Raw genomic sequence first — 23,076 nt, 5'->3', positions numbered from 1 at the left:
CAGAACCAAAAGGGAGTTATTTTATGAAATACACTTCATAATATGCAAAAGAACAGCAATGTTCACTTCTTTCCCACAATAAATTTATTCCCTGTGTTAGCACATCTGCTTTGAATGTCATCTTATAAATTAGGCTATCACATCAGCTTTTTAGATTGCCCTGTCCATGGCATGAGAGAATTTGTCCAGATGTGAGAAAAGATGTGAAAATTGCTTAGTCTACCAACCAACACTTGTTCTCTTTTCTCATGAACTGTTGTTTGTCTTTTTTTTTTCTCTCTCTGTCTCTGTCACTGGGAATAAGTAAATCTTATCATTTGAACCACATAATTTATCTTCATTTTGCCAGCACTCTTAAGTTGTTCTGTTCCTTGCTGTGGCTGATAGGTATAAAATACTGCTGAGGTAGGATGTGGATTAGCTGTTCTTTGTGACATTACACAGAATTTAAAACATGAAGAATTCTGCTATCTTTGTGGCATGTAAGCTGTCTACTGCCAAACTGGCTAGTGTAATAAGGATATATAGAACAGCTGTCTGCTTGGACATGGTGTTGGGGAAGATCATCAGTTCTTAGAGTTTAGCCACCCAGGCTGTGTGGAAATCAATTAAGTGTGTAGGCAAAGAAATGTACTGTGAAGAAATCTTCTGATGGCATTATTTGCTCCTGATCTAAGATGTCAACCACAACTGGAGTCTCCAGGTTCTGCTGTCTGTGATTCTTACCTTTTCTCTTTGTATGCTACTGACCATTTCTGTGACCTTCTGCCGATTTGGGCCCTTCTTTGTGATTGCTTCTAGGCATAGTTTCTTTTTGGATATGTAAACTGTGTTGCATGGCACTTGTTATTTATTTTTGTTACTCTGATGTTTGGTATGTGGAGGAGCTTATTGTGTTAACTTCTTCAAGGTTACTTAATGTTGTTTTTTGTTTTGATGTGATACTAGTCACTTCATTTTCAAAACTGTACCTAATAAAAACTTTGAGAACGGCTTATCAATCTCTCCATGCAAACTCTGCATTATAGTTACTTGTAGATGCAAATATAACTTCTCACTGTTTGTTAGGACAATGTTGGGACTTGAAGTGAGCTGAAAAAATACCCCCACAGTTTACATAATTTGCACAACTATCCTGTATTACAGTCCATGCTTAGGACTCTGTCACTTCTCAACGTCTGACTATACAGTGCAAATAATTGCATCTCATCTAGGTCAGGTTGTATCCTGAAAGTTCTGTCAACTTTCCCAATGTCCTTTGGAATCTATGTAATACCTTTATCACCCTAAATTGTTTCAAAGTACATTTATTACTTTTGAGAAATCCAGCTGTATGTTTTTACACTTGTATAGAACTAGGTTAAGGAAGTACTTCAAAATAAAAGATTTTACTGCTTTAGATCTGACCTCACATAACTAATTATATTAACTGAACAAGTAGTTAAATGTAAGACCTGTCATTCCTGAGACAGAGAGTTAAAAATATGGAGTCAAGGTTTGTGAGTTGGTGTCGATTTAAAAAATATATATATATATATTTTTTTTTTAGAAAGGTTTCTCCTTTGGGGACATAAATTCCCAATACTGAACTTGATATGCATCCGAGTATTTAAAACTTACTGCCTTCTAGTTTGCAGGTTTCTGCTATAGTTTCTGAAGCATTTGCATATGGCTCCCATCGGGTGTTCTTTCAGAAATGAATGACAAAATTAGTTGGGTCCCTGTGAGTCACGTGTCAGTAGGTAAAGCAGTGCTGTCCTTTGGAGCTCAGCGTGTTTGGTATGGAGTGCAGGCAGGTTTGGGGTGTTGGGGTGGGGAACTCTCGAGTTGCAGACCTGTGTGGGCAAGGAAACTTGCACTCCAAAAACTTCATTGGTACAATTCCACAGACACAATCCTTTCCTTTATGCATCTTGTATCCAAGGAAAACAAAGCTTGAGATGCTGTGGCTTAGGCTGGCAATTTTGCAAGCAAACTTTGTGATGCAAGCCCAATCTTGCATCATTACAGTGCATCTACACAGAGTTAGCACTGCTGTGGCTAGGGGAATGCTCCTTCCTCTTTCCTGTGGAGTGTAGTGAGCATCTTCACTTTGTAAGTGTTAAATCTCATTAAATCTGTCATCCTAGAGACTTTTATGACTGTATTCTACATCAGTGTTCTGTAACTAAAGGCTAAGTCTTCTCCTGATCACTATGTTAACATATACTCCCAGTATTTCAGCACTACATTAGTTTTTACTTATATACCTGATACTTTATAGCATTTCCTGGAATTTCCTCCAAGGAAGTTCATCCTACCTTATTATCTAACTCTTAATGTCCTTTCTAACCACTCCCAGGGCTTGTTTGTTCAGGAGACAATTTGATTAGACAACTGATAGTGTTTGAAAAGTTTTCTTTTCGAAGTAGCTGTGCTAATTTCTGCAAGTAGGGTGGAAGCCACTTGATGGAACTAATCCAATCACAGTCTCACTTTGAAGTTAATGACTTTTAACAGAGAAAAAATACTTTTAAATGACCTTAAATACAAAAGATATCACAATCTCTGCAGAGTATATTTTAATGCCGATTGCTTCACAATTATTTTTCTCTGGGCCAGCTTTAGAGTGATACTGAAGATGTATTTCCCTTGTTCCACTTCAGTTCTGGTCTCACCAGTCAAAGTTCAAAGTAATGGGCTGAAATACTGCAAGCAGCTCTTCAGACGGCTGTAGAGCTGGTGCCACATCCACACACTGTGTGAATCTGAACTAACAATTTCTTACTTGGTTTACTTTTATCTTGCTGGCTAATGTGGAAACCATAAGAGTATGTCAGTGTAATTGTTGCACAGATACGTAATCAAAAGAAATTGCTCCGGCTCTCTTGCTGCTGCTCTGTCGTCAGTCATGTCCGGCCCCCCCACCTGCTTGCTGTCAGTTTTAAAGTTTAGTGGCAGGCCTGTTTTATGACAGACTTGTTTTTCTTCAAAGGATGTCTGTGGTGAGAAATTACTGACATGATCTGCAACTGAAAACCCCTCAGCTCTGGTCTGGAAGGCAGCAGCCTTGCTGAAGGTGTGTTTCTGGGAACAGGGCCCACAAGCGGCCAGCAGCTTTGACACCAGTTTGTAGGGCCAGGTTGAGGCCTGAAGGCAGCAATCTTGCTGAAGGTGTGTTTCTAGGAACAAAGACCCACAAGCGGCTGGCAGCTTTGACACCAGTTTGTAGGGCTGTGTTGACGTTAAAGCTTGCTGGAGGCCAAGGACCGGCCTTGCCACCACGGCCTAGCCATGGGAGCAGTGGTGGGTGTCCGGCTGCACCCACCCACCCCAAAGCCTACAGTCAGGATTCCCCCACAAGACCCTGGTCGGTCTGTTTTGTGTCTGCATATAAGTCATGGCTGTCCATCAGTACATTTTCTGGAAGTTTTGTCTCTAGGGCTTCCACATCAACCAAGCAAGTGCAGCTGGGTCTCTAGCAGCTGTTGGGATGAAGGAGTAGCTTTCACATCGGGCCATTTTCAGGATTACTCAGAGACTTGTGAGCTCCTAACCTTGGGCAGTTAAGCAGTTGAGATGAAAACTGGGTGCAGTTTCCTGAAAATAACTTTTCTCATTTCAACATGAGTTTGTAACTGAAGTCTTCAAGCTCAGCGCAGTGCAAAGCCATTGCTTCCAGTCACAAGTAATTGTTTCATATTTGGCGGAAAAAAATTGCAATAGAAAGATTTCAGATGATTCATTTCCTATGCAGCATAGGTGTAATTCTGTTGGTCTGAGGCATGAAACATGGGTTACGCTTTGGTTTATTTCTTGCTTAATCACTGTATTGTCCTTCCCAATTTCGTGCAAAGAAGATACAAAGTGCTGCACCACTGTGGGGGAAGGTGATGAACATTTTAGCAGTGGCTAATATACTGAGCGCAAGCCTGACACTGCATAGGCTGATCCTGTGGCACTAAAGACTGATGAGTAAGCAGAAAATTAACAACTTCAGATGGGTTGTTCACTTAACTTAGTTTTATTAACAGTGGTGAATGCAAGATACCTTGACCTTATGGTAGGTCAGCTGCCTACAAGGCATCAAAGTGAGAATCAAAGCTCAGTAGTGCCCCGAGATTATAATCCTCCTTCAGGAAAAATGACCAGCTGTAGGTCTAGGGGAAGAATGCTACTTTTCATTGCTATGTTTCACTACTTTTTTGGTTTGGTTAAAGTCATTTTGTTTCATTTACAAGTGGTTGAAAATGTTCTTCAGTTCAGACAAGACCAAGAGGTGAGCAGCGTGAGCTACCACATCAGGACGAGGTGCAGGGTGTTACTGCACGCTGCAGCTACTGCAGGCATGAGCTGTCTGCGCTGCAACTGCTGAGCATATCTGAGAGCTAATGTATTCATTTCAGTGGGTGTTAAAATGGCATTGTATGATGTTCTGCAGTAATAACTGGGAGGCAGTCATGATACTTGCATACTTTTTCTCTGGCAGCAACCTCTGCATAATTCAACCTGAGAACTGAAAGCCATTGCTAGGTTCTCCTGGCTTGTATCCTACTTTCAAACAAGGATCTGCAGCTGAAACTTAGCCACCCACATTTGAATTTTTTGAGCTAAATATAAGTCTTATGGTTTGGTGTTTAAGTGCTTACAGTTCGTGGCTTCCTTGATACCCCTGATACTTCTCTGGGAATCACGAAAATTGAAAATCGATGGAAGTAGGATGGCTTATTAAGGCCTTTGGAAGAAGCTTCACCAGTGTGTAACACTATCAGCCTTCAGCTCTCAGGGTCAAATGCATAGTGAGTATGGACTGCAGATGAATGTAGTTTGATAATTATGTGAGGTGCCTCTTACTGAATTGTAAACCTAATTAAGACATACATAGGAGACTTTCTCCTAGTGCTTATCTATATTAAAAGCAAACATTTATTCAGCTTCACAGTCATTTCTTTTGTTTTGGTTTTTAATGTAGATGAATATTAGAAGAAAGTCCCCTTAGTATTTATCTCAGTCAAAACTATAAAACGTGATACCCAATAGGCTGATAGTTTAGGAAACAAAAATTGGAGTTGTGGAAGGGATCCTTTTCTTTTTTATTCCAGTTGCTATTTTCCAATAAGAAAATCTGAGGCTTTTGTGTTAGAATAGATTTATTAGGGCAATTTTTAAAACCACATTCACTTGATTTAAGATGTTTTTTTTTAATGTTACTTTAAATACCAGCTGCTTGTCACTCAACTAGTAATACAGATAAATAAGTAGCAATATTGCAAACTACTGTTCTTCCTTACGTTGGTTTTATAATGTATTCGATTTTAAAGGCACTATTTTTATGTATCTTTCTATATGCTTTTACCTCAGCCCAGTGAATGGGCAATGTATGAAATGTAATTTTGAGGTTATATTTTCATTAAAGTGCCGTTCTTGTTCTTGCTCTTCTGTGTAGGGTAGTATGGGAATGCATACTTTTGACAGAGAAGGAATATTTTGGGAGGGATTTGAAAGGACTTTCAGAATCTCCTTTTTAAGAGCATAATTTAAGGGTTGTGGGTTTTTTTGTTTGTGATTTTTTTTTTTTACATTCAGTTAGTTTAATTCCAATCTATTCCTTTTTCTTCCCAGTTCTTTTCTTAAATGCCCTTTTATGGTTTTACACTGTCAGAATTTGCTCTGGAAACTAAGGGTAGCATGGTACAAATTAATGGTAACTGTGTAGACCTTTGGGGTAAATATTTCTTCATGGATAACTGAAATCCCTCTCCCTTCCAGGGGCTTGGATTGCAAACTTAGCTGATTGTTGCTCAACAAAAATAGGTCCAAACCAAGGAGTTGTCACTAGGAGCCTGAAGGCAGCACTCTGATAGTCCTCTTGCATCTTTTTGCTGACCTCACTTGTGAGCTGCTCTGCAGAGCTCAGCCACTTTCCTGCTGAGAGCTCTTCTGCTTTCCTTTTTGCCCCTTTTCTCATTTTTTGGTCTCTCCTGGTATTAAAGCATACTGTTTGCTATGCCCTTAGCTTGGTACGGCCTCTGGCAGGCACTCAGGGCTCTCTGCATACCACAGTAGGTTAATTTGAACATGTTCAAAAAGCACACTCTGCATCTCTTCATTCAGTGGAAGACAAATTTTCTTAGCTTATGAATATTTCTGTGCGTTTACCCTGAGGTGTCTTTTTTCTCTGATTCTTCTCTTATATTCCTTCCTCTTCAAGCTCCTGCTTAATTTACCCTCTCAAGTAAGATGCTTGCTTTCTTCTTTGTAGCTCCTAACCTCTGGAACAACTTTCTCAAATTCATGCCTCAGAACCTCTGCTTTTAAAATGTGTTTTAAGTGATTGCTTAATTCTGAAATTGTGAAAGAATGCCTATGGAAAGTGCATGAGGATTGTTAAAGTGGCTGTGTTTAGGCTTTCTCACTGCAGCCAAAATTTATCTGTGCTCTCTGGATAGGCTTGGATCCCCTCCCCGCTAATATCAGCATTGTGGTAACATCCAGAACAGCTGCCATTTTATCTGCCCTTAGCAATTGTAATATCTCCTAGAAATGACACGAGGCTTAGTCGTCTGCCCTAACTTAACCTGCTCGATGTAGTCCTCGCTCTGAGACACCAGCAGAGACCCAGCTGAGCACTCAGACACATTTCTCTGACTTGCTTCCAAGCTCACCAGCAGCAATCGCTTAGTGCACGCAGCTTACTCCTCGCCATGCTTGGTCATTCCTAATCTTCCTCTTTACCCTACCCAGACAACCCCAAACTGGCATTGCTTTGCAGCTCCTAATCCTGGTTTCTTGGAGTAAGTTATTTTATCTTCTGCCCCCATCTCAGCAGACTTTGTCCCAGTTTAATTTTCCTCTTATTCTGGGTTCAACTTTTGTCCTTTTGTAATGAAATGAGACTGCTGCTTCCTTAATATATCCTGATGGCCTGCTAGGATATATTAAAGAAGGGGAATTAGATACATCCTGCCTTGGATGGGACCTCCTGGGAGATGTCCTGGTCAGGACCAAGAGCTGTGGCACTCATAGTCTGAAATGAAATTGGACCATTCATGTTTATTTTGAAAGGGTACTGACTGCACTTTTCCAAGCGTTTGTAAATTTGGGATTTTCAGGGAATAGAAAGCCATACGTCTGACTGAGATCATCCTTCTGTGAAATGTCATGCACCTGCTCAAAAGCATAATGGGTGTAGGAATATTTCAGACAAAGGGTTTCCAGAGGGTAATGCAAGTGATGTAATTTTCCTTAGGTCTGTCTCCTGTAGACTGTGCAACTCTTTGGTGTCCAGTAATAAAGCTGAGGGAGACATCTAGCAGGAAAAAATTCAACTTGCATAGTTTGGCAAAGTTACGCCTCATGGTGTTATCACTGGAAAGAATAAGATGACATTTTACTGCTTCTCCCCACAAACCCTCTCTAAGAAAATGAGGCTTTGGTTTCACACAGCTCAGCCTCCAAAAGCCAATGCTAGCTGTTACCCAGCACTGCACTTCCTCCTCTGCTGTCTTCACAAAACCCCATGCTGGCTGTTCCCTAATGCTTAGCACTTTGCTCTCTCTTCTGCTCTTACAAGGTAACCAGCACTCCGACTTCTTAAAATTGGTGCCAGTTTCTTTCCCCAAGAACTGAAGGAGACTGCTGTGTGACATGAAAGTGAAGCCACTGAAATGCCAAGAGGGACAAGAGGTGCCCGTTGCTCCCACTCAGCCCTGCACCAAGTCACCTACCAGGGCCAAGCGAAAACTCTTTGCTGCATTTTGGAGGAGCGTTACTGTTCTGCTGGTTGTGACCCCTTGAGCCAGCTCCCCGTGGAGGCTGAGGAGTGCCCTGCAGTCGGGCGCTGATGGCACCAGGAGTCTGCAGGGATGGAGGGAGGGCACAGACGAAGAGGTGGTCTGCAGGCAGTGGCCCCTTACAGCCAGCTGGCTCTGAGTCAGAGTGGCCCATGAAGGGGATGGGGTATGGATTGCACCTGATTGCACCTTTTCTCCACCCCTTTTTTTCAATTTACGATAAATTACACTGTTTCTGGTCTTTTGTAAGCATACCTGCCTCCAGCCTTTTCCTACAAGTTAATCTCTCAGACTGTCTCAGTATTGTGAAGTGAATTGTATCAGGGACTGCCTACTTGAAAATGCTCAACTTATCTGAGTAAGCTTCTATTTTCTTATAAGGACAAGTGTTCTTTGAAGACCTTGCAATTTTGTCTCAGAGGTTAATTGTGGTAGTTACCTGGTTTGGTTTGATTGTTTCTTTTAAGGACTGAAGCTCAAAGAGCATAACAGGTAGACTTGAGGTGCCACCTGTTTCTAGCAGTCTCCACTGAGCAGTGGATCCATAGTTGTATCCATAGCAGCAGTTGCTTGTAGTACTGGAAGAAGAAATGGCGTGAAAACAGTTGATGGAAACTTTCTGTATCCCTACCAAGGGGTTAGGTAGGTGTTTTGTTCAGAGGAATAGCATGCTTTCTTGTACTTTCACGTCTCTTGCTGGATGTTTCAATTTCTGGCTTTACCTGGCTCATTGCCCTCTGTACTTTATGATCCTTTTACAGTCCTCCTGAGTAATCTGACTTCCATTTATTGCATTCAAGTTTTCTGTCACTGGAAAGTTCTTGGTGCCTGTGCTTCCTATCTTTCTCTCTCATTGCGATGCTTTGTGCTGGTGTTGCTTGGCTTGGTACTTCTGATCAGGTCCCACATACTGCATCAGAAGATTTTGCGTGCTACAATTGATCAAGCAGCACAAATGAATACAAATAATGCAAATTTGTGCAAATAATGCAAATAATGAGTATAGTGCTCTAGGAGAAATAAGTTATGCTAATTGAGATTTTTAGCAGGGTTATTGATTCTTCTGCTTGCTGAACGTAGATCTTGAGATTTCTCAGGGGGGAAATCTGGTATCAGAAAGCGCTATGGATAATTTTTGAGATGGGAGGGAAAAAATGCGAGTCACTCAGAAACTCTAGGGCAACAAAAAGGCACTAGAAAATCTTTGGTCTGTAAGTTGGGGAAAAAGAAAGCAAGAGACTGTACCATTTCAGTCCTGGATCTTATCAATTATGAAGTTTGTAAAACAGGAAGGGGAAGAAAGTACTTGCTGAGTGACGTGCAACATCTGGCCAGAAATTAAACATTCCAAAATGTTTCCTAAAATTGCTTCTTGGTAACTTCACTATGCTATTTTAAATTCTTCTACAATGTTTTGCTCTGTATCTCTCTCTATAGTGAGACCATCAGGATCATGTTGTTTGCAACACCCCCAAACATACACAGACGGTTGTGCACGGCAGCACAAGCCCAAAGGATGCTGTTTATGTTCTCTGACTGCTAAACCTGATTATTTGAAGTTCACAGAAGAAAGTTGTGCTTAACCACAAAAGCAGGGGCAAAATACTGCTAATGTGTTGCAAAACAAGTTCAGACAGAAAGTTTTGATGTGTAGTCCAAACCTGAGTTTTAATTCTGATGGATAGAGTTGCTACAAATCTCTGAATTTTTAGTCTTTAGCATTTCCCCTCCTTCTCACACCTGGTTTTGAGATTCTCTTTTATCTTTAATTGTATCCCTTTGGCCTGGTATTCCCACGCCCTGAATTGTTCCATTTTCACCCCTCCTTCCTTTTCTCTGAGTTCTCAGACTGGATAAACACTTTTTTTTTTTTTTTTTTTTTAAAGTGTGAAAAGTATTTTTCCCTGTGGAATAGCTGTAATCTTAATTTAATCCAATTACATCATCTAACATATTAGCTGGATGCATTTGTCGGCAATTGACCTTTTTAAAATCTGTGTCCTTGGATTACAGAGCTGATGTCTTACGGAGACAAACAGAGCTGTTTCATGCCTTTAGAAGCTGGCCGCTGATGGGCCACCTGAGGGCAGGAGCATGGTGCCTGTGCTGGCTGGAAGGATGCAGGTAGCTCAGTTTAGCCCTGTCATTGATGATTTGGTCCCTCACCCTTTTGCACAAAACAGAGAAGAGTGGCTTGAGCGCCCTGCACATGCTGTTATCCTGTGGGTTTATAAGAGCTTCATCTGCTTTAACTCGCCTTTTAATAAGTTTGAGGTTTGCAAATGGAGTCCAGCAAAAAGATGCCAGCTATCCGAAACCAAATGCATGTAAAGTATTTAGAGCCTTCTGTAGGTCACAGATCCAAAGGAAAATGCGGAAACTAACTGTCCAGTACAGAAATAGCTGGCTACAAATCCATAACAAAATGTATTATTTTTGTTTCACTGAGGAATATGATGCAACTCTGCAACAAGTCTAAAGAGCAAGCAAATAAAATACTCTGAATTATTCAACCTAATTGGATAAACAGCATTCTTTAGAAACAGTTATTTGTTTAAATTTTGTTTGACATAGAACTTCTTTTTCTTCTTTTCTTCTCTATCTTCCCAGGTAATGTTCTTTCTATTGTTAGGATAACAAACATCCGCAGATTAAATTTCAGTAACTTGAGGCATATGGCAGAATACTGAATTGTTTCCAAAGATAGCAGATTGGATTTCTGTCTAGGAACAGAATTCATATTGGTAGTAGTTTTCATTGCAGTTTGTGTGTTACATAGTTCAGTAGTTTCTTCTTTTGTTGTTGTTTAATTCAAAGTGTCGTGTACAGCTTGCCTTTGAGCTGTATGGAACATTCAGCTGATCTTCAGGCATCATCTTTCTGATACTGCTCATGCTCCACCTGGCTTTTCTGTAGGTAGCTTTAATGCAAACCTGTGAGTTAATGTGAAATAAATGTAGCAGTTGGGCTTTCAACAAAGCCAAAAATTGCTGACATGCAGAGAACAGTTGTCCAATGCTGCTCTTGATATGTGTAGAATTTAATAGATGGAAGATTGATAATGTTGGGACTTACTGGAACCGGTCCACTCAAAGCCATCCTTTCAAATGGAGAAAGAACTTAGCTTGCAATACTACTAATACTTCAGTAGAAGTGTAGCTCTCTGTGTGTGTATATATATATATATATATATATATATATATGTATACACGTGCTTGAGAGATTGTCTTTGGTTTTCTTACTGAAACATTCTCAACTCGTGAAGGTAGAAATGTTTCATATGTATTTAAGAAAGTCTGCACTGGACTGTTACGTAGCTTTTAAAATCTAAAAATCTGCTGAATTTTCCGAACAAATCTGTCAGTCTAGCCTTTGTCAGTGAAATGTTTAGTGAAATGAATCCATTTTAGGATTACAGTAAATAGTCAGATTCCCTCATGATGAATGAGAGTTAAGAACCTGTGTGGAAATAGTGCCTTGCTCTGAAAAGGTCACTGCTCTCTGCCTTTCCCGTTGCCCCAGTATGCTGTTAGATAATGTGAAATACACTGCTTAACACTTCTTGTTTCTTTAACAGGCAAAACGAAGGCTGGAGCTAGGAGAAAGTGGCCACCAGTACCTTGCTGAAGGACTAAAGACTCCAAAGGGGAAAGGAAGAGCGGCAACAAGAAGTCCAGATAGTCCAAAAAGTAAGGGAATTTGTAATACGCTATATGGCACAGGGTTTTCAATTTTACTAGCTTGAGATCAAAGCAAACCAGTACAAGGTGCTGCATCACCCAGGTAAAAGAGAGTGCGTGTTGCTGTCCTCACCTGGATGCACGTGCAGCAAACTCAAGCACGCAGCCAGGCAACATGCTGCGTGGTCGGTGGAGAGCTGCTGAGAGGCTGCAGAGGCTCCTGGCTGCTGGATCTGTCCTGCTGCAGGCTGTGCAGCCTGCAGCTTCTTTGGTCCAGGAACCATCTTCAGCCAAGGGCATCTAGCTGGGTACTCTTAGGAGAGGTAGATGCTGAAGAATCAGAGTATTATGATGGGATCAAATCAGTTATGAGGCAAGGCTAATCAGGGAAGTCACTTCTTCAATGACTAAAGTTATGGCAGGTGATTGGCAGGGCTCATTTCCCCAGGCAGGGATTTGCAAAGAACGGTAGTTGTGCTTCAGCAATGTTAAATGTTCAGTGCTGTCTGTGGCCTCTGATCTGTCTTCTCTCCCTGCAATACAGCTAGATTATTGCTGCCACTGTTTAGTGTCTGTTTTAAATTGAAGTGCATTCTCACAGAAGCTCAATATACCATTCAGATCACAGGATACTGCTGCAGTGTTGATAAGGCTGTGTAGAGGACTTTGTTGCTGCATGAGCAGGAACACATGCCATTTGAGGTGGGGGGTCAAGTAGCCTCTTGCCATTCTTATGCTGATCCTCTTATTTTTCCCTAACCCCCAAATTTAGAAACCAACCAACCAAAACCAACAACAACAAAACCCACACTGTGCTCTAAATGCACAATGCCACTTAACTGAGATGACTTCCTCCATTTCCCAGTACAAACAAGCCTTGAATCTCCCAAAGAACGCGGTACAGGTGGCTTTCTTTGCAAGCAGGCAATGAATTGGTTTTCACTGAAAAGCCATCATATTCTTAAAAATATTTCGCGGCAGTCTAAAATTTTACTTTCAGGTGGGATTTCAGTTTAGACTGACTTTCTCAATTAAGTGTGAGACCTGAATCTTGAAAATATGAAAATGACCACCAGATCAGCCTAAGACCCATCCTGTGCAGTATTTCACTTAATCTAAAGCAAGTGAAAGGTTTGAGAAGTACAATAAAGGTTTTGCTAACAGTGATGATCATACCACAGGGAAACTTTTAACCCAGCAGGCTTCTAATAATGTCTGGCTTATTTCCCTTGACACAAAGGCCTTGAACGTTCAGAATTAGAAATTATTCTGATCCATATATTTAAACTCTTAAAAACTCATCTATTAAACATATTGATGCTACACTTGTGTGTGAAAGCAGCGAATTATAAGATTGAAGCCGTTTGCTGACTTCTCATTTAAAAGAAATGGATGCTCTTGCCCTGTTTAAGCATGTTTGCTTATGGAGAAATTATGATTATAAATTGCATCTCATGTCAATCTCATCTAATTCACTTGAGCATTTTGTAAATCGTGGAGTCTGGCACTGACAGAATCTGTCATTTTGTTCACCCACTGAAGTACACCTAAGTCCTGCTCAATTGCATGTGAAACACTTATCTTACAAGAGGGGAAAATCAAACCCTGATGAAAGCTGGCTATCAGCTGGATGAAGGAGAGTCATAGGGGGATTTTTGGTATTGCTGCCAGGATAAATAGATACTAAAAATACTATTAAGAATTCACATAGTGAAAGCCAAAGTAGAATATTGCTATATGTAACCGTCAGACTAATGGAAATATTTGCATTTAAAAAAATACACGTATTTGCTCATGTACCTGTGATTTTTGGAAAAGTACATCTTGAAATACAAATAAATACCCAGTGGTAAGTTGTGTCAGTGCAGAAGTTTGAGAGATTTCTTTAGTTAATATGAAAGAAATGTCTGTAATATGCATCCTTTCATTTCTGGATACTACCTTTGGAACCACTGAGAAAATTGATTTGTCTTTTTTTTTTTTCTTCTTCTCTCTCCAAGCTCCAAAATCTCCTTCAGAAAAGACTCGGTATGATACATCACTTGGACTTCTTACAAAGAAGTTCATTCAGTTGCTGAGCCAATCTCCTGATGGGGTCCTAGATTTGAACAGAGCGGCAGAGGTCCTCAAGGTGCAAAAAAGGAGGATTTACGATATCACCAATGTACTGGAAGGCATCCATCTCATTAAGAAAAAATCCAAAAACAACATTCAGTGGATGTGAGTATTCATTATCCTTTTCCATTCCTCCTGGCTGGTTTCACTCTCTTACAGGGTAGCAATATTATTCTTCTCCCACTTTCCCTTCTAACGTTTTGCTGCAAGCAATTGTCCAAAGTGCCTTCTATCAGGACAAAGCTTTCTTTTTCAGTTAATTAGGACTTATTTTCAGTGTATAAATAGTGTTTCTCAAGGAAATTAATCCCACGTTTTGTCTGATTACTGGATTAACTAATTTGTTTCTGCAGGTGGAAGAAGTTTTTGTGTGCGCATCTTTGCCTACTGTCTTCCTCAGTCTTTTTCAGGGTGTAGTTAAAGTAGAGGGGAGTTAGACGCAAGATTTTGAAAATGCTTAGTAATATTCTACTTTTCTATCTTGAAATGTGTTGTCATGATAAAATGTTTTTTTTTTTTTTTTTTTTCTGGAATGTGTTGTTCATGTTGACACACCATGGGCAGGTTTAGGAGGAAAGGCCTAAGAAATTGATGTGCAGTGTAAAACCCTGCCTTTTTGCTTTCCTCTAGCGTGGTGTCCAGCTTTACAAATGTTCAAAAGGTGTCTTTGTTCTTTGGGTTTGTAGGGGCTGCAGTCTGTCAGAGGATGGTGGCATGATGGCACAGCGTCAAGGCCTCACAAAGGAGGTGACTGAACTGACTCAGGAAGAGAAGAAACTGGATGAGCTAATCCAAAGCTGCACCCTGGACCTCAAGCTGCTAACAGAGGACTCAGAGAATCAGAGATATCCTTTTTGCCAAAACCTCAGAGATGGTCAGTCTCCTTGCTGTTCCTGTAATACCAGGAAAATTCTTCCAAGGAATGTGATATGCAGCATCAGACACTTCCAGAGATTCACTAACTGGTTTTGATGTATTTTTATCTGAAAGTTACCTAAACCACTTGCACCTGGAATGCACAAAAAATAAAAAAGTGGTAGATGAAGTAGCCCATAACAACAATGTTCACATAAGAGTAGAACCAAGAATTTAGCTGATTAATGACATCCAAAGCCCTGTGCTATTTAGACTGTTTTGAGCCTATAGCAAACCCCATTTTGTATGTGCAGAAGGCATGGAGACAAAGACTTTGTGAGATAACAGGAGTATGTGTGTGTACTCATTATGCAATACTTTTTTTTTATATTAAACTTTGTACATAAATTACAGACACAGAGAGGAAAATAAAGTTGGGAGTCAGTTTAGTTTGAAGCTTGCAACAAATTTTCAAATTTCTTTGGTTAGAGAATCTATAATAAAATATAGAAAAATATTTAAATAGTTTTATGAGCTCCTCAAAAAGTCTATTTTAGACTAAACTAATGTAATAGCAATGCTCGATCACATAAAGTTTGTGTGACTTTTGGTATTTTGGCTGCTAAAACCTCTCATAATTAACTAGTTCTCATTTTCAGTAGGTTTCCCACCTGTTAGCAACAGAGGAGAGCATTTTATTAAATACTGATGTGAAAACTTTTATTACTTTACATGGTCAGTAGTTCTTAATTGACATCTAATAAACTTATACTCTGTTTTGAAGGATAGCAAATAACTATGGGAGTGTCAGTAAAAAGTAATGTGAGTAATGCAAATACTGTCTTCTGACTGCTTACATCTCAAAATGCATCTGAACGCGAGATCGCTGAGTGGTGCAGAGAGTAAGGGTAGCACTGTCCTCAAGTAAGAGTTTGGTCCGTGAAGAGGTTTAAGGGAGACAAAGCTGAGTATTATGATTCCCTATTTGTATTACCACCTATTGGTGTGGTAGAGATCTCTGCCCTGTGGTAGCTGGCTCCCTAGGGGATGGGTGAGGAGGAATCACCGTTAGCTGTATGCTGCATGGTCAGGCACGTGTAGAGCTGTTGGCCTCGTGCTATCAGACATAGGAGAGTTTAGTCCCAAAATCCTTTTGTGACTCCAAGTTTACGGATAATACTAGAGATTATTGAGGAAGTAAAGCTGAAGTGTTCAACCTGGGGATGAATCTGATCACATCCCAGCACTGTCTTTATCTTATCTCACTGAAGACTCACATAGGATGGCTCACTGAATGCTCGAGGAGCTGAGAAGCCTCTTCCTTTGTTTAATCTCTGAAGGCAAAATTTCTGCTTTTGAAGGTTTTTCTTTTTCCTCATGATTATGTGGGATCTAAACACTGCCCAGCCCATATACTTTCTAGTCTCTTTTTAAAAACAGTCAAAAAATAACTGATTGCAACCTTAAATGTTTTGGTATGTCACCAACATTATTTTGGGGAGCTTTTGGATATGGCATCGAAGGTTGTTTTATTTGAAAAACATGGAATCCTTTCCTTTGTTCATATCACATCACACACTTGCTCTAATTTGTATTTTGGATTTGCAAACCTTGCTGTACCTTCCCAAAGGAGTGGTATAAGTCATGGTAAAAGCCATTTGCATGAAAGCTGACCTGCCATTTTGCCTCCTGACCTGACACTTTGCATTTGATCCAAGTTAGATGTGAGATGTATTGGTTTTTGAGCTTGGGCAGGTTGTGCTGCGCAGTAACAGTACACGTTCAACAAAATCTTCCACATTTATGCCCCAGAAAGTGTAACGATAAATGAGATCCTGTTTCTACAGGGTAAACATCTTAGATAACTCACAGATGACAAAAATAAAGAGCTGGAAGCGCTTGCATATGATGCTGGCTGTTTGCTGTTCCAAGCACTCAGTCACACAGGTCAGTAACTGAGGCACCATTGTGCAGTAACCCACCAAAACACTCGCACTGCATTGAGCAAGTCCATGCTGAACAGCCAAACATTCATGTCCATTGCATGCTTATGCAGAACTCGAAATCGACTTTCTACACTGTGAAGTTGTTTAAAGTAGCTGTTTAAACAGTTCTTTAAAATAGTTGGGCTACCTAGATAAATGTTTACTTAAGGAGAAAAAAAACACAAACCCAAAAACCATCAAGTGAAAATTGATATTTTCATTTTATTGATGACTTCAAAAATATATTGTACATGTGCATCTATAACATGCATCTGTAAATTCCTTTATACTTTTCTGTGATTTCCAGTTCATTTGCATGTAAAAATTTTTCTTCATGCAGTCTGTGAGTAATTGCTGATTGTTGAGCTTTACATGTACATGTGTGAAGGAAAAGAGGTAGCACTCAGAACAGACAACTCCTTTTGTCTCTCAGTAGTGGGTCCAGCTGTTGGATCAAAGGGGAGTTCTTACTTTGATTACAATTGCAGCCAGTGTAGAGAATAGGAAACTTTGGGCTAGGAGTAATGTAGCTGTGAGAAAGTGGAAAAATAATTTGCAGAATTTTGCCTTTTCTAGTGGTCTAAATATATTGTAACCTGGGATGGAAAATTCCTTAACAGTGATTACATTAGCTTACGTAACATACCAAGATATTCGAAAAATTAGTGGCCTTAAAGACCAAACTGTTATAGTTGTGAAAGCTCCTCCAGAAACAAGACTTGAAGTGCCTGACCCAGTGGAGGTAAGGAGAACCTGACTTATCCTGCCAGGTTATCATTTTTCTATACATGGAGCAAGCGTGCTGTGAGTTTTACTGTGGAAACTGATGTCCAAGCTGGGTTATATTAGCACACAGTACCACATTCATCTGTCTTAAAAGCTTTAGATGGATATTTATTTTTTTAAAATGAAGGAGAATCTTAAAAAATCATTTTACATAAGGCAATCGTTATTTGTTCCTTTTCTCTCAATTCCAGGGTAATCTATGCTATTTACAGATTATTCTCTCTTCTTACGCTTTATATTAAAAAAAGAGCTTTTCCTTGACAGCTGAAAATTCCCTATTCATAAGCCTCTAAAATCTTTCTCTTAAGAGATTCAGCTCTTATTTTTCTAGCTTTATGTAGTTTTGGTCAAAAAGTTCATGGATAACTCAAAGGCTTAAACATCTGGATGACTCATATTACTGATATCCTAATTACAAGTGACATGTTTTTATGTAGAATTCTCTTTTTGAAGTCTTAAAATTATTGTAGAAACTTATTTTTCTCCTAGAATCTGTTCTAAACCTTCCTTCTGTCATCATCTCTGCTTCATTGAAACTGATTTTAACACATCTGCATTAAACTTCCTACATTCTGCTAGCACACTTTTTGTTCGCTATTGTGAAATGTGTAGGGATGGGGTTTTCTTTTTCTTCTTTATTACAATCCCTTCTGTTTCTGAAGCTGCCTGGGTGCATCTTTGTCCTTCTTCTGTTGCCCCTTGTTGCTCAAGCCACAGTCTCTCACTGCCGGTTTTGTCTGTGAGATATCTGGCTCTACTTCCTTTGTCCTCATTTGGTTTCTTTTCCTTATTTCAGGTAGGTGGCTAGGGTAAATTAGTCGCTTTTCACTTCCTTTACCTGATTTTACAATTATGGAGAAAATGCTTCAGGTGATTCTTTTTTGAATATTGCCTCAGGGAGTAGTTTTATATAATTTCTCTCCTAGTTTATGAACTGTATGGTTCATCTGCGCCTAGAATTTTAGCCCTTGATGGCAAAAGTGTGCTGTTTTACAATTCCTGGTTAAAATGGAGACCCAAGTATGCTGGACAAATGTAAATGCTTTGCATGAGACAGAGCTTTAGAGAGGCATTTAGTGTACCTTATTTTTTCACTCAAAGTGCAATCAGAGATAAAGCTAAAACTCAAAATCCTCCATGCTGTGTTCATGCCTCTACCTTATTCTTTTGTCTTTAATGTCTAGCTGGTTCTCCTGAGCCCAGAACTACCTGCAGTCAGAGGCTGCAGATATTCACGCTCTATGACTTCTCTTACCAAGATTCTTCACTTGCATAGGACCATTATGGTTTTCATGCTTTCCCTCCTCCCCCCCCCCCCCCCCCCCAACTTTGATCCTAGGTGTAGGTTTTGGAAGAAAAAATCATTTTGCTGCACTTAGGAAGGATTTTTTTTTTTATCTGTATTCATATATATATATATATATATATATATATATATATATATATACACACACATACATGTGTGTGTGTATATATATATATATATATATATATATATACACACACATACATGTGTGTGTGTGTATATATATATATATATATATATATATATATACACGGATGCGCATACACACACACCATTATCATTGCTTTCTTCCATGATTCTTTCCCCTAGGCATTACACTTTTTGATTTTTAATTCAGTGAAATCAGACAGGTAGAGAGAGAGAGATGCATGTCATCATCAAAACTAGTGCCTAGACCTCCCTTATCCTATATACCCAACTCACTCATTTGATTTTTCGGCTTCAGGCTGTAAGAAGTCTTATTTCTTTCTCTCATTTGCAATTATATTTCGGTACTGTCTCCAACTCCTGCTCTCCCCATCTTCTTTTTTCTAATTACCTATAGCATTGCTCTAAGTACTCCTTGCTATTTTCTGTGTCCTGGGGTACTCCTGTTCTTTTGTTCTCTGTATCTGTAAATGCTGTCTGCAATGCTGTCTAACTGCCAAAGCACAAATAATGTGAGGAACTTTTTGTGAAAGGGCACAATGATAGGTGTTTGGAAGAAGTCTGCCAAGAGGTATATAATGTCTGTATTCATGCTTTTTTAACTCTATTAATATAATACAGCTGTAGTAGGTTTATATTTAACCAGAACCATTTATGATTTTCCCTCTTAACACTATGAACAACTTCAGAATTTTTTTTTATCTGTCTGTAGTATGCCATCTCATTTTATTGCATCGGCGTGAAAACTAAGAAAACTTGACTTTCTGAAATGGATTGAAAGTTCCTGGTATTCAGGAATACTTTTCAAATTAGAGTTACTTCCTTGAGAGGGCAGAAGGACCTCAAGCTTATTTATAAAATAAGCTTTGCTGATGAAAACAGCTTTTTGTTGCTGTTGTTATTTGGAAGAACTTCCCTGATAAACAGGTGAACTTAGAGCACTTTGAATTCAATCTGAATCAGAGCTGAAAGTTTTTTTGGGGAGTGGGGAGATTCTGGCAAATATACACAAGTACATCTGATATTATTGTTATGAATAACAGTAAAACCAGAGTCTTGGATACCATTGTTCTGTTCCATCAGAATGCTCCAGGTTCTTACGATTGTTAGAAAATGTCAGGAGTTCAATCCTTTACCTCTCTCTGGTTGTGAGGAAATACATAAAATGGTGGGTTTCTGAGATTTGTGGGCTGAAAACAGGAGGAAAAGCTTTTACGTTCTCTTCCAGTTTACAAGATACATTAGCCAAGTCATCCTCAGAAGATGTATGGGGAGTTTCACATTTTTTTGGTCAGTAAAAAAATGTTTAAACATTCACACACCATTAAGAACTTAATGTGAATTGTCAGTTCTGTCAAGTTCATTACTATAACACCTTACTGGCATTTGTTTTGTTAGCAGAGTGCATTGATACATTTATCTAGTACTCAAGGACCTATTGAAGTTTATCTGTGCCCAGAGGAAAATGATGCTCTCAGTCCAATGAAAACCTATAGTCAGGACCACAACGGAAATATCTCAAAAACCATTTCCAAAGGTAAAATGATTTATTTCTAATACTAAAAGCCTTCCTCTGCACTTTTGTACAAGATTTCATATTGAACTTTAGATATCTGGCTCTTATTTTTTGGCTTTATTTATCTAAGAAGTGAAAAGGTAGGGTAGACATTTTCCACTTTGTCTTTCCAGTGCATACTAGGGGAACGAATGTTTTCCTCTGCATCAGGTATTTAAAATAAGTCTCATCTGTAACTGAAGTTTATGCAGTATTGAAGAAAAACAATCTTGTTCCTGCTACATTTTCAAATAGGACAGTAGCAGCAAAGATTTGTCTCAGCACCAGGCAGAAATCCTGGTGTATTGGTATATACGGCTGCACAGTGTCACTGATATCATCTGCTGCTTAGAAAGTTTGTACTTTGAAGTACTTCAGGTGTATGAATTCCACTGAAAAAAATGTCATCTCTAGCTTCATTTTATTCAGTAGTTGTTTAGATCTTGTAAACTAATATTTTTACTAGAGAAGTCAGTGGTGATAGCACCGTGAGTATTTTTTGAGAAGACCTTTGTAACACATAAAAACAGGCTACAAATGATCTGAACCAAAGGGCATTTTTTTTGTTTAAATGATGCTTTATGAAAGGCCCTTTAGACTTTGTGTCATTCATGTCTATTAGTTCTAATAGGATTAAATGTATCATTTTCCCCCCACACCCCTTCTCCCTTCTCTTACAGAAGTGGCTTCTGCTAACTCAGGACAAGGTGACTGCTCAGTAAATATGGCAACAATCTCTCCGCTGGCTTCTCCAGCCAACCTTCTACAGCAGACTGAGGACCAAATTCCCTCAAACTTTGAAGGACCATTTGTGAATCTGCTGCCTCCTCTGCTTCAGGAAGATTATTTGCTGAGCCTTGGGGATGAAGAAGGCATCAGTGATCTCTTTGATGCTTATGATTTAGAGAAGCTTCCTTCATTGGTGGATGAATTTATATACAGCTGATTCTCTTAAAAGATGCCTGTGTCTAAATCATGTTTTTAATGGAATCAAAATACATGCCATCATTCAGAGTTGTCCCCAACTTACCATAAAATAGCATTATTACAGAAACTAGGCTCTTGAACACTTCTGATATTTTAATTTAATATTCCCTAAAATACTACAAACAACAACTGAAGGCTTTTACAAGGTCTTCTTCTTGACCCTAAGCTCCAGCGCCTTGTGAGTCAGCGAGGGCAAGCAGGTGACTGTAAATGTTTTTGTTTTCACACTCCCCCAGTCTCTGCTTCCCATGACAAGTGGGCTTATGGAGAAGGGCTCAATGAACTGGCTTAGTCATAAATAACAATTTTATAATAGTATTTCAGGTCGTGCCTTCTGCAGAGAATGCATGTCTTTTGAGCATCACAACATGGATTGTAGCTGCAGTAAACATAAATATGAAGTAATGCAAAAGTGTGAAATGGGATTCTTCAGCTACTTGTGGGAATGTTTAAATTGCTGTCATAATGCTCATTTTGAGCAGTGTATATGTCTCATTATGAGGTCAAATACTTATGTCCTTAAAAGCTTTTAATAAAAAATACACTGTAAATGTAGTGTATATTGCAAATATTGAAAAGTATAAAGTTCTGCCACTTCTCATAGTAATCACAGATTTTTAAAATGCTTGTGTGTGTGTGTGGAAGTAGTTTTTGTTGGTTGTTTTTTTTAAACTAGAATGAAGATGCACAGTTCAATTTTACTGCCCCCAGTGTGCATTAGAACTGGTACATAAATTTTTGTGGTACTAAGTGGGGCTTTGTGTTAAGTGCCTACTAGAGATGCACTGTGGGTTTTTCCCTCTATGGAAAACACTTATGCCAAGCTTTGTTTGTTCAATATATCATATTTATCTCAGTGGGTTAGCTTCCTCTGCTTACAGCTTTTTATAATTCTCTTCGCCAGCAAAATGGAACTAATTTTTTTTTTCCAAAGTACATAACTGTAAGTACCACATCAACTGAATTGCATTTATTTTTTGAAGATCTTTGGTAGTATAGTATAATACCAATATTTATTTTTTTGAAAGTGAGAGGAATTCTAAGAAGTCTTAAATAATTTTTTTTTTTGAGTGTAAAATATGTTGCCATGTTCTGGGCTAAATTAATGTAATGTTGATTAGATGATGCCCATATAATCCTTTTTGTTTGCATTACCGTTGTGCTTATCTGACATATTCAGAAAATTAGTACTATTTGTACTGTAGTAGAATATTATGTATGCAGGTTTTCTGGTACCATTTGAGTTGCTGCTATGAAAGCTCACACATGAAAAGGCAAGAAGTCACAGTACTAATAAGAAAACTGTATGACTGTGTGAGTTTTGGAATATAACAAATGTATAAAGGGCAACACATAAAGAACTGTTAAACAGTGTTAAGTGTGTGTTTATATGTACAAATGTGTGCATAGATCATTCAGCAGTTGTATTTAAGTTGATATATGTTTCAACTCACACTTTAGTTATCTAGCAGTTTTGTATAATAGAATTAATTTGTAAACACTGCCAGAATATTTTCTAGCTGGTTTGTAATTTTTTAAGAGTTTTTTTAGATGTGGATCTGTAAATAAAATTGTAGTATTTAAAGTTTTCGTCTTGTGGAAGAGGAAAGTAAAAGTTGTGTGAGCATGAAGATTTGTGAGACAAAGGGGCACTTTTGAGGGGGAAAAGAAAATGAAGACTAATGCAGACCATCTTTTTTTTTTTTTTTTTTTGTACAAATTAAACACTTGTCCCAATGTGTGTGGGCAAAATACTAATCTAATTTAGCTTTGCATTGTATGCTAGTTTAAAAAAACTGTAACATACTGTAAAAAAAAAAAAAAAAAAAAAAAGAACAAAAAAAGCTTTTATGGTGAGTTTTGTAAATAGATTTATTAAAGGATGACC

At 38.8% G+C, this 23,076-nt stretch overlaps 1 protein-coding gene across 1 annotated transcript in view; it reads left to right on the top strand.

Annotated features, from left to right (window-relative positions):
- The window catches only part of E2F3 (E2F transcription factor 3), a 43,021-nt gene extending 19,945 nt beyond the window's left edge, over nucleotides 1–23,076 (top strand). The window contains exons 2-7 of the mRNA XM_084283259.1: nucleotides 11,350–11,461; nucleotides 13,453–13,672; nucleotides 14,254–14,405; nucleotides 17,028–17,149; nucleotides 20,048–20,183; nucleotides 20,882–23,076. Of these exons, the coding sequence (XP_084139385.1) occupies nucleotides 11,350–11,461; nucleotides 13,453–13,672; nucleotides 14,254–14,405; nucleotides 17,028–17,149; nucleotides 20,048–20,183; nucleotides 20,882–21,147 (1,008 nt within the window). The 3' untranslated portion in view covers nucleotides 21,148–23,076. The remainder of the gene's footprint in view (nucleotides 1–11,349; nucleotides 11,462–13,452; nucleotides 13,673–14,253; nucleotides 14,406–17,027; nucleotides 17,150–20,047; nucleotides 20,184–20,881) is intronic.

The sequence above is a fragment of the Netta rufina genome (genome assembly GCF_964035555.1).
Source record: "Netta rufina genome assembly, chromosome: 2".
Classification (NCBI taxonomy): Eukaryota; Metazoa; Chordata; class Aves; order Anseriformes; family Anatidae; genus Netta; species Netta rufina.
The sequence above is the reverse complement of the archived record's forward strand: the minus strand, read 5'-3'. Positions and strand labels throughout refer to the sequence as shown.